The sequence below is a fragment of the Sturnira hondurensis genome, unplaced genomic scaffold (assembly GCF_014824575.4).
Source record: "Sturnira hondurensis isolate 20B ecotype Veracruz unplaced genomic scaffold, ASM1482457v3 Scaffold0001344, whole genome shotgun sequence".
Taxonomy (NCBI): Eukaryota; Metazoa; Chordata; class Mammalia; order Chiroptera; family Phyllostomidae; genus Sturnira; species Sturnira hondurensis.
In genome coordinates, this window is record NW_028073975.1 from 40,163 (window position 1) to 50,453 (window position 10,291).

Below are 10,291 nucleotides of genomic sequence, written 5' to 3' on the forward strand. Positions count from 1 at the left end.
TTTCTATCTTGTTCACTACTTTCCGCAAATCCCAGAACTCTGTTGGAGCTCCCCACGTGTTTACTGAATCCAGCGGAACAGATCCTGCGGGTGCTGCCAAGGCCACCACCAGGAGGTCAAAGCCAGTGGCCTCTCATCCCATGGGCGGGTCCGCAAGCTGGTGTAAGTCAGATTGTCAGAGAAATCTGGAGTATAAATACTCTGTCCCCAGGTCGTCACACGGACACACTGTCAAACATTCCGGATGTGGAGTCACTGTGCTTCAGGCAAAAGAGAACTGGACTTGGGTGAGGAGGTTTGGGGTCTAGCTTCTAGCTTTACTGCCACCTCATTGAGACCCTGGGCAGCTCCTCTTGGGGTCTCAGTTTTCCCACCTGCAAAATCAGGTTGGAGGAGACAAACTCCAACGTGTCTTCCAGGTCTGGCCTCCTTTGATTCTGCAAGATGCATTCTGGGATTAGACGGGGGGTGGGGCATGGGTTTGCCAATGCCATGCTGACTGTGGTTTCAAATCAGTTCTGGCTCCAAGGTGAATCTGACACCGGCACTTGAACTTGACACCACCATTCGCCAGCCTCTTCCAGGCGATCCATACATTGTGGTTAGAGATGTGAGGTTGTTGGGTGCAGACAGTGAACTCGTTTCCAAAAGGATCCAATCCCATGTGACAGGGTAGAGCAGGGCAGTCACGGAGACACCAACACCCGCATTCTCTTGTCAACCAGTGGGAAGGGTCGTTTCTCTTCACAGCTCTTTTATTTTTCTTCTTGTCCCACAGTCTACTTTCCATGGAAACCAATGTTGCAGAACGACCCACATCAATCCAACACACACAACTGTGAAAAGTTCGTTACAATAAAACCACAGTTTCTCTTAGAACCTAGCCCTCCACTGAAGTGTCTGTACTTTTCTTTTTTTTTTAAGAGCCCTGCATTCCCATTTTCTGGTTGGACGCAACCCGGGTGGGACTTCCTGGACGCCTGCTGCTCCCAGGTCCTCCGGAGCCGCCGACGCTCTAGCAGACCGCCTAGTAGGCGGGCCGAGCTCGCGTCTCTCTAGCCAGCTCGTCTGCTCTATGATCCAGGTACAGCTTCCGGTGGCGGGACGCTGGGCCGCGCACGCGGGAAAAGCTTCCCCGGTGTCCCCCCAACCCCCATCCCCTGTGTCCCCGCCCCCTCCCCCGCGTCCCTCAGCGCGCCCACCACCCGCACCCGGGCCGTCGCGAGGCTGCTTGCTTAAGGAGGTGGGTGGTCGCCGTCCCCGTGCCCCAGGAGGGTGCGAGTCCCGCTCCCCCGCGGGCCGCTCGAAATGGACTGTTCCGTGTTCGAATCCGCGGGCAGCGGGCGAATCCATTTTAGGGGGCGGGGAGAACCCGAGTCTGGGGCCGCAACGCGGTGGGAGCGTTGGGAGGGGGACCCTGCCCTCTGAGCTGGGTTGGGGCGCAGGCGAAGTGCGGGCTTCGGCAGGCCCTAGGGTACCACTGCTCGTTGCCATGGCGCCCGGAGAAGCGCCCAGAGCCTGTATATGGTTGGGGTGTAAGCGCTACTTCAGGCCCGGTTCTCTAACCGGGGTCTGGCCCCACGAGTCCTGCGGAGCCCGCTTGTAGCCTCCGAGGCAGAGCCACGAGACCACCTGGCCCCATCGGTGGGCAGAGTGAGGTGTTGTTTTTCATGCTCCCGTGCCTCACTTTTGAATTCAGGTTCTCAACCTGCTGAGTATTTGCACAGCCATCCAGGAATTGGGGCCCAGCTCCCCAGTTGAGGCCAAAAGGGGCAGGTCATCATGGCAGAAACACTGGAGTTCAACGACATCTATCAGGAGGTGAAAGGCTCCATGGTAAGGAGGTCTCAGGCTTTTGATACAGGTGGGGAGCTGGGAGGGGAATAGACTTTTAGTCTATTAACAAGAGCTTGCCTCCAGGATGTTGATACTTTGGAAAATGAGTCAGAGTGTCACATGTGTCTGGTGTTTCCCCCACAAAAGGCAACTGTGGCAGAGTACAAAAGTTACAGGGTCTCGGAGTTTGAAGAGACCATTCCTGCTGCTTAGTCCGGAATCCCGAAACTGAGGACCTGTAAGCGTTCTGGGTGCCAGAGCCCAGATTAGAATCTGGACTTGCTGGCTCCTTGTCCCTTTTTACTGGCCCCCGCCACTTCAGCTGTGGGTTCTGGATTGATATCTGGCCTGCCAAGAATGGGTGGGTATTGGTTGGGACTCTACCCATCCCCCATGCATTTGGGCCTATTTTTCCAACAGAACGATGGCCGTCTGAGGTTGAGCCGCCAAGGCATCATCTTCAAGAACAGTAAGACAGGCAAAGTGGACAACATCCAGGCTGGGGAGTTGACGGAAGGCATCTGGCGCCGCGTGGCTCTGGGCCATGGACTTAAATTACTCACGAAGAATGGCCACGTCTACAAGTATGACGGCTTCCGAGAATCGGTAAGGTGTCTTGTTGCCGTAAACCCGCTCCCATGTTACCATCTTATTTAATTTTAATTGTCTGGGGAGCTGGGGCTCTCTCTTTTGATAACTGACCATTCAACGTCTAGTTTGGGCCCCACAGAGCAGGGCCAGCCCAGCCACAAGGCTGTTGGCATTCCACTTTGGGTGTCAGAGTCTCGGGTGTCTTCGTGTCTTGACTCCAGTGGGTTTCCTGCCATTGTGATTTTTTTGTGGTTTCTGCTTGTTGCCTTTATCCGGGTTTGGAGTCTTAGCTTGATGCTTTAGTTTGGGTTTTGTTTTTCCATTTCGAACTGCTGGAGTTAAAGACTTCATTTTGATGTTCACTTTCATTAACGCAGTACCCACACAAAGATTGCAGTGAGAGGCCCGTAACCACGAATTGTCCGTTTCTTATTCTACTCTTTTCCCCCAGAGATTCAGTCCCCAGAAGCAGTCTCTTTCGTCACCCCTTTAAACAATGTTATAGCTGAGATTCTTAAGTCAGTATGGATTTCTGATAAAAGGTATATTGAGGCAGTTTCTCAGAAATAGATAATCCCGGAATGTTTAAGTTTGTGTTAAAAACATCAGGGTTTACTGGGATCACTCTCTCCACTGCACCTGCAGGAGTTTGAGAAACTCGCTGATTTCTTCAAAACTCACTATCGCCTTGAGCTGATGGAGAAGGACCTGTGTGTGAAGGGCTGGAACTGGGGAACGGTGAAGTTTGGTGGTGAGTCCTGGGCCAGGCTGAGGTCTGGGGAGAAGGTAGGATGAAGGTTGTCAGCCTTGAACTTGTTTTGCTCTCTTTCTGTCACCGTCTCTGATTTCTTCTCAGTTTGTAAGTTGTCTCATATTCATTGAGAACCAAGAGTGTTGTAGGCACTGTGTCTGGTCTTGGGGGTGCAGTGTAAACGCAGCAGCCACAGTGCCCTGACCTCAGGGGACCTGTCTCTGGCAGAACGGCGTTGAGGCACACTCAAGGGAAAAGCTGTGGCTTGACAGCCCTTTCCCCACAGGGCAGCTGCTTTCCTTTGACATTGGCGACCAGCCAGTCTTTGAGATACCCCTCAGCAACGTGTCCCAGTGCACCACAGGCAAGAATGAGGTGACACTGGAGTTCCACCAGAATGATGATGCAGAGGTCTCTCTCATGGAGGTGCGCTTCTACGTGCCTCCCACCCAGGAGGATGGCGTGGACCCGGTTGAGGTGAGGCTGGCCCTGGTCACCTTGGGGGCAGGTGGTGCTGAACAGGCGCTGGCTGGCCTGGAAGTGGGATCCCTGCTGCCGCCTGACCGGTGTGTGCTCTTGCAGGCCTTTGCTCAGAACGTGCTGTCTAAGGCAGATGTGATCCAGGCCACGGGAGACGCCATCTGTATCTTCCGGGAGCTGCAGTGTCTGACACCCCGAGGTCGGTACGACATTCGGATCTACCCTACCTTTCTGCACCTGCACGGCAAGACCTTCGACTACAAGATTCCCTACACCACAGTGCTGCGCCTCTTTCTGCTGCCCCACAAGGACCAGCGCCAGATGTTCTTCGTGGTGAGCAAAAATTACTGAGGGTCTGCTCAAGTCTTCAGTCGATCGATTTTCCTGGGGTTTAGTTAATCAGCAAAGTCTCATGAGGCATCACCTGGTGCTAAGTCTTATTGGCTCTTCCTTGTCAGATCAGCCTCGATCCCCCCATCAAGCAGGGCCAGACCCGTTACCACTTCCTGATTCTCCTCTTCTCCAAGGATGAGGACATCTCCTTGACGCTTAACATGAATGAGTGAGTGTCCCCTGGACTTAGGCCCTGCCATGGCCCTGCAGGTGTGCCCTAGAAGCCAGCCGTGCTCGTGATCTCATCTCCCTCTGTCTGCAGGGAAGAGGTGGAGAAGCGCTTTGAGGGGCGGCTCACCAAGAACATGTCGGGATCCCTCTATGAGATGGTTAGCCGGGTCATGAAGGCGCTGGTGAACCGCAAGATCACAGTGCCGGGCAACTTCCAAGGGTGAGCATGCAGGCCCAGGCTCCTGGGCTGCAGGGACAGGTCGTGCCACCTCTAGGGGCCTGATTGGGTGGTAGCTCAATGGTGTCAGTCACCTCCATCAGAGCCGCTCAGTGAGGCTCACTCGGCCCTGCACACGCGTGTTGCTCTCGAGAGGTGGACCCTGCTGCTGCAGTAGGCGCTGACTGGGCTCCTGCGCCCTCCGCCAGGCACTCCGGGGCCCAGTGCATCACCTGTTCCTATAAGGCGAGCTCAGGACTGCTGTACCCGCTGGAGCGGGGGTTCATCTACGTCCACAAGCCACCCGTGCACATCCGCTTCGATGAGATCTCCTTCGTCAACTTTGCCCGAGGCACCACCACCACTCGTTCCTTTGACTTCGAAATTGAGACCAAGCAGGGCACTCAGTACACCTTCAGTAGCATCGAGAGGTGAGAGCCTTTGCCAGTCACTTCTCGGGCATCCTGGTTGTGACCCAGCCTGGACCTGGAGGTTGGGCCCCCCTAGGCCTGTGACTCGTTGCCAGCCTCAAGCCGCGAGCAGAATTTTTCTTTTGCTTCCCTGGGTTTTGGTTCTTTAACTTGGAGTGCTCAGCCTTTGGAAGTCTTTGTATTGCTTCCTTTCTGTACATAAAAAAATACCGGTTTTCCATATTACGAAAGCTCTGCGCTCAGTACCAGCCCTTCTCCTCCTCCACTCTCCCTGTGGTGGAAATGCTATCTCTCTCTTTCCTGGAATGAGCTTGGTGCCCGACAACACAGCAGCTAATGTATATTGAGTGCCCACTGCGGGCAAAGCATATTAGAAACCTCTTCGTGCTTACTCCTGGTAACAGCTGTGAAGTGTGAAGTGCAGGCCAGTAAAAAGGTGAAAAATCCCCTCCCTGACATCTTCCCCGTTTGGTGCCTATTTGGTAACGAGGTACACAGCCCTCCCCACCTTTTCTTTCTCCGAACTCGGAGAGCCGCACAGGTTCCTCTTTCAGGACTAGTGTCGGACCCTTCACTGCTGCCCTCCGAGGGGCCCTGAGCTGTTGGGTTGGATAATATGGTCAAGGGCTCTGGGCCCCAGTGTCTGTCCTGGCCCATGGGTGTCTGAACAGTGTGCTGTCCTCTCCTCGGTGTTCTTGCCCATGTGGTAACTCGGCGCATCTACCCTCACAGGGAGGAGTACGGGAAGCTGTTTGATTTCGTCAACGCGAAAAAGCTCAACATCAAAAACCGAGGACTGAAAGAGGTATCTCTGTGTGTGGGAAGCATGAGCCTCTCCCCTTCCTTCTGTGGTGGGGAAAGGGGCAGGGATTCTTCCGGCTTCTTTTTCACTCTCTCTTCTTTTCTTACCCTTATAGAAAAAAGAGGTGCGTGTGACCCTTCCCCCCCTCCTGGTGCAGGTTTTTTCAGCATGACCTTAGCTCAGTCTCTGCAGCCCCTCAGGACCCCTCAGTGGGACTGGGAGAGGGAGGGGCTTGGACTAACCTTGCTGCCAGGAAGTCTTCAGGGCGTGAGCCCTGCACGCTGGCTGTGTGTGGACAATTCAGCCCCAGGGTCTTCTGGGGGCTGCTGCTCTGATCTTACAGGCATGGGGGAGTGCTTTTGAGTGTGCAGGGGTTCTGGCACCAGGGCGAGTTGGCCCTTACTCCCAGCTTATCCCTGTCTAGGGCATGAACCCAAGTTACGACGACTATGCTGACTCCGATGAAGATCAACATGATGCCTACTTGGAGCGCATGAAGGAGGAGGGCAAGATCCGCGAAGAGAATGCCAACGACAGCAGCGATGACTCAGGAGAAGAAACCGGTGGGCTAGCCTTGGCAGTGTGGGGGCAGACTTCCTGGTGGCCAGAGCCTGGTGTCTGGATAAGGGGGTGGGATTTCCATGGGATGAAGCTGATGCATCCTGTGTTCTTTTTCAGATGAGTCATTCAACCCAGGTGAAGAGGAGGAAGATGTGGCAGAGGAGTGAGTTTTGGTTCCATCTCACGGGGGTGAGGGTGGTGGCCTGTGAGCTGAAGGGGACCAGAGATTTCTGGATGTTTATTGTTTCCCAGCATAAGCTACTGACCCAGAGAGGAAACATGACCTTCAGTGCGGTGTTAGAGGGAAATGCTTTGAAAATGGTCAAGGGCTTTGCAAGTGCAAGTCACTTTGTGAAGCCAGAAAAGTGTGGTCTGGAAAGGCCGGAACTTTGTGTGTTGGTGTGAGTGGAGAGTCCAGGGATGAGATTGGCTCTAGGCCCCTGGATCAGGGTACTCAGGAGCTGTGGGGAATCTGTTTCTGTTGGTTCTGATTTCCTTCTTTTGGGGTCGGTTTGCCCCATGTGGTGCCAAATGACCTTTAGAAGCTCTGGGCAGGCTTAATCCAACTAGTTTATCACCCAGGGCGCCTCCTCTCAGCGCAGCAGTAAGCCGTGTGGGTACGTGGCCCTTCCGAGGCTGAGTTCCGAGTGCGTGTGAAGAACCAGGCCACGTGTCCACCCTCAGTGCCTGTGGTTGGGTGAGCCCGTTCTGAATGGCGGCACGGTGGTTCCCAAAAGAGAGTTGGGAGTCTCTTGATCCCAAGGTATTTGGAATAAATGTTGGACAGGAATGAAAAAATCGATAGCAGTCCACTCTCTGTGCTTGCCCCATGCTTATTCGTAGTGAGTCAGTGAGTAAAGACTAGGAAGTGTCTGGAAAACGGTTTAGCACCGTGCAAGTATAGGCAGTTCTGCCTTCTGTGAGATTTCTCTGTGTTTCAAATAGGCCTTTAATTACATGCGTGTGTACTGGGTTAGACTAGAGCTGCTTTCCCCCACCTTTTTTTAGTAACTGTCTCTTTACCAGAAAGCCTACAGGGTAGAGTAAGATGATTAATTCAGAGGAAGTGGTGAAATGGACTTAGGCATACTGATGAGACAGAATTTGTGTCCTCAGGAGCTTGGGGATGCAGTAGGACCTGTGTGAGGCTGGGACCAAGGAGAGCAGCTGAAGCCCATTTGCTTTTCTTTGATTGATTCACTCAATAGCCCATTGCTATGGCTGGGTGGTGGAGGCTGTGTGGTCCTCCTCCCACTCTCTTTTTTCAGATGATTTCTCTGGACTTATTTTCTTCCTGTTCTGAGGCCGTGGGGTGCCGGCCTCCCTTCCGGAGTCTAAGCCCCGCTCTCCTTGGCAGGTTTGACAGCAACGCCTCTGCCAGCTCCTCCAGTAACGAGGGTGATAGTGACCGGGATGAGAAGAAACGGAAACAGCTTAAAAAGGCCAAGATGGCCAAGGAGCGCAAGAGCCGCAAGAAGCCTATGGAGGTACGGCCTCTCCTCTGAATGGGAGGGTGCTGGGTGGCCATTCTCTGCCTCCTGTCCACCGCCAGCGGGGCCTGTTGATCGGTCCTCCTGGGGCTGATTTCTGTAGCCAGTGAGTACAGCTTTGACAAGTTATCTTCTTGGAAATGTTTCTTTCTGGTCCTTTATATAATCACCTTCTGGGAGATCGGAATCAGGAGACCAAAGACGGGGGTCCCTAATGAGCTGGGCACGGGGGTGCAGATGGGAGGAAGGGCTGCCCTCAGGGAGCTCTCAGTCCAGCTTGATGCTGTTGAGTCCTTTCTCTACTTTGTGCCCAGGTAGGTGAGCCAGTAATTTTGTGGGGAGGATGTAGGGATCTGTGGGATGGAGGCCGCTGAAGGCATGTGGGTTGTCGTGTAGGTGAAGAAGGGCAAAGACCCCAATGCCCCGAAGAGGCCCATGTCTGCCTACATGCTGTGGCTCAATGCCAGCCGAGAGAAGATCAAGTCAGACCATCCCGGCATCAGTATCACGGATCTTTCCAAGAAGGCAGGCGAGATCTGGAAGGGAATGTCCAAAGAGAAGAAAGAGGTGAGCAGCAGCAGAGCTGTGGGTGGCGAAGCTTGTAACCAGTAGAGGGGCAGGGGCCCCTTGTGCACCTTTTCTGTGTAGGTTTGGCCTGCCCCAGGGAGGAGTCCTCATTCTCTGTTCTGTGTGTGCGTGTGTGTGTGTGTGTGTGTGTGTGTGGCAGGAGTGGGACCGCAAGGCCGAGGACGCCCGGCGGGAATACGAAAAAGCAATGAAAGAATATGAAGGGGGCAGGGGTGAGTCTTCTAAGAGGTGAGTGTTGGGAACACAATGGCCCAAACTGACCGTCTGGCAGACAGTTTTGCAGGTCCAAGTTGAGAATTGGGGCGTTGAAGATAAAAAGGAGGCCTCTGACTGCAGCAGGGCAGTGCTTCTCAAGTCGGGGCAGGCAGTTGCCTGCCTATGGGGAGTGTGCTAGGCGATTTCTGGTCATTGAATAAATATGGCTCCTTTTCCTAGAGGGTCAGTTTTATTTGAAGGGATAGGATAATTAAAAATACATATTATTACAGATCATAATTCCTATGAGTTTTTAAAGAAAAAGCAAGAGATGTCAAGTAAGTTTTGCATATGACCAGAACATGACCCCTCAGTCCTCTGGTTACTCACAGTGCTTTTCCTTGGGGCACTTGGGGCTGACACGGCAGGCTGTGGACTGTAATGTGAGGGGCACTGTGGTGGGGACCTAGAGAGGCATTGTGAAAGCTGGGGAGGTTTTGCCTTGGTGATGGGGTAACCTGAAGGCCTAGCCCTTTGCCTTCTTGCTATGTAGGGACAAGTCAAAGAAGAAGAAGAAAGTAAAGGTGAAGATGGAAAAGAAGTCAACGCCCTCTAGGGGCTCGTCATCCAAGTCATCATCAAGGCAGCTGAGCGAGAGCTTCAAGAGCAAAGAGTTTGTGTCCAGTGATGAGAGCTCTTCGGGAGAGAACAAGAGCAAAAAGAAGAGAAGGCGGAGTGAGGTGCGGCAGGAGTTTGGGGGCTGTGGGGCCTGGACGGGTGAGGGGCATCAGAGTTGGGAGACGACATGTTTCTGCACCGGGGTTTGTGGTTGGTGCCTAAGAGTGGTGGGATGGAGTGGATTGGCGGAGTTCTGGGGCTCTGGAGGCTAGTGCTGGAATGCAGGGACTGAGGTGGGGAACTCGGGGCCCTCACCACTGAACAGTGGCTTCGAGGGCAACCAGGAATCTCCCGTTTCCCTCAAGAGACATTTGGTTTTCAGGACTCTGAAGAAGAGGAACTGGCCAGTACTCCCCCGAGCTCAGAAGACTCAGCATCGGGGTCTGATGAGTAGACAGGAGGAAAATTCTCCTGGGCTTCTCTGGTCACACCCCCAGTCTCCCCCCCCACTCATGTTTTTGTACCACTTTCTCACACAAAATGTAGCATTTGGATTCTGTGCCATCTGAACAAGCCGTACTGGGGCGTGCACTTCGCCGGGACAGCAGGGGAGGCGTCTTCTTGACTGCTGCTTCGCAGGGATGATGGCTCTCTATAGTTTGGGGAGAGATCGGGTGGGAAGCAGGGCAGTGCAAGGATTCAGATCCTCATCCTCCTTTCCTGACCTTCGGGATAGAGCTGCTTCTCGTCCTGTTCAGGTTGCAGGGCTTGTGTGAGGTCAGGCCTGTAGCTCCTAACTGGGGCATATTTCTACTTTTATTTTGTATTTCTGGTCTGTGAAAAATAAACATTTAATAAAGGGAACTGACTTTGGAAACCATGTCCATGTGCCTTCTCTCTATCCCTGTTGTGTGGTTCTCACTGTTCTTGGTGGTGTTTACTGCACCGTGGACTGGGCAGGGCCCTGCTGGGCAGCCGGGAAGCCAGTCTTCAGGTACATCCTGTTCTGTTCCCGGCTGGACAAGCATTGGTTTTCACCCTCTTCTGCCGGTATGGGCCACCTGAGAGTCTAGAAATGAGAGCTGATCTGATTAGGCAGTCTCTCTCACACTTCACTCCATTAGCCAAGCTAAGGGGAGGCTGCTGCTGGCTCCATCTGCAAATCAC

At 53.6% G+C, this 10,291-nt stretch overlaps 1 protein-coding gene across 1 annotated transcript; it reads left to right on the forward strand.

The window, feature by feature from the left end:
* The first annotated feature begins 1,085 nt into the window (after window positions 1-1,085).
* SSRP1 (structure specific recognition protein 1) lies at window positions 1,086-10,001 on the forward strand. The gene is made up of 17 exons (XM_037027761.1): window positions 1,086-1,243; window positions 1,700-1,836; window positions 2,257-2,442; window positions 3,073-3,178; window positions 3,465-3,655; window positions 3,761-3,991; window positions 4,117-4,220; window positions 4,314-4,442; window positions 4,649-4,870; window positions 5,603-5,675; window positions 6,097-6,235; window positions 6,351-6,396; window positions 7,591-7,720; window positions 8,120-8,290; window positions 8,451-8,539; window positions 9,060-9,246; window positions 9,507-10,001. The coding sequence occupies exons 2-17, from the start codon at window positions 1,783-1,785 to the stop codon at window positions 9,576-9,578; spliced, it is 2,130 nt and encodes a 709-aa protein (XP_036883656.1). The 5' UTR covers window positions 1,086-1,243; window positions 1,700-1,782; the 3' UTR covers window positions 9,579-10,001.
* Window positions 10,002-10,291: the final 290 nt, after the last annotated feature.

What these genes read in the sequence shown, in the direction of transcription:
- SSRP1 (XM_037027761.1), top strand. Translation starts at nt 1,783, where the DNA reads ATGGCAGAAACACTGGAGTTCAACGACATCTATCAGGAGGTGAAAGGC. An exon ending in GGGAACGGTGAAGTTTGGTG is followed by an intron (nt 3,179 to 3,464) that starts GTGAGTCCTGGG and finishes CTTTCCCCACAG; the next exon opens with GGCAGCTGCTTTCCTTTGAC. An exon ending in AGAAGAGAAGGCGGAGTGAG is followed by an intron (nt 9,247 to 9,506) that starts GTGCGGCAGGAG and finishes TTTGGTTTTCAG; the next exon opens with GACTCTGAAGAAGAGGAACT.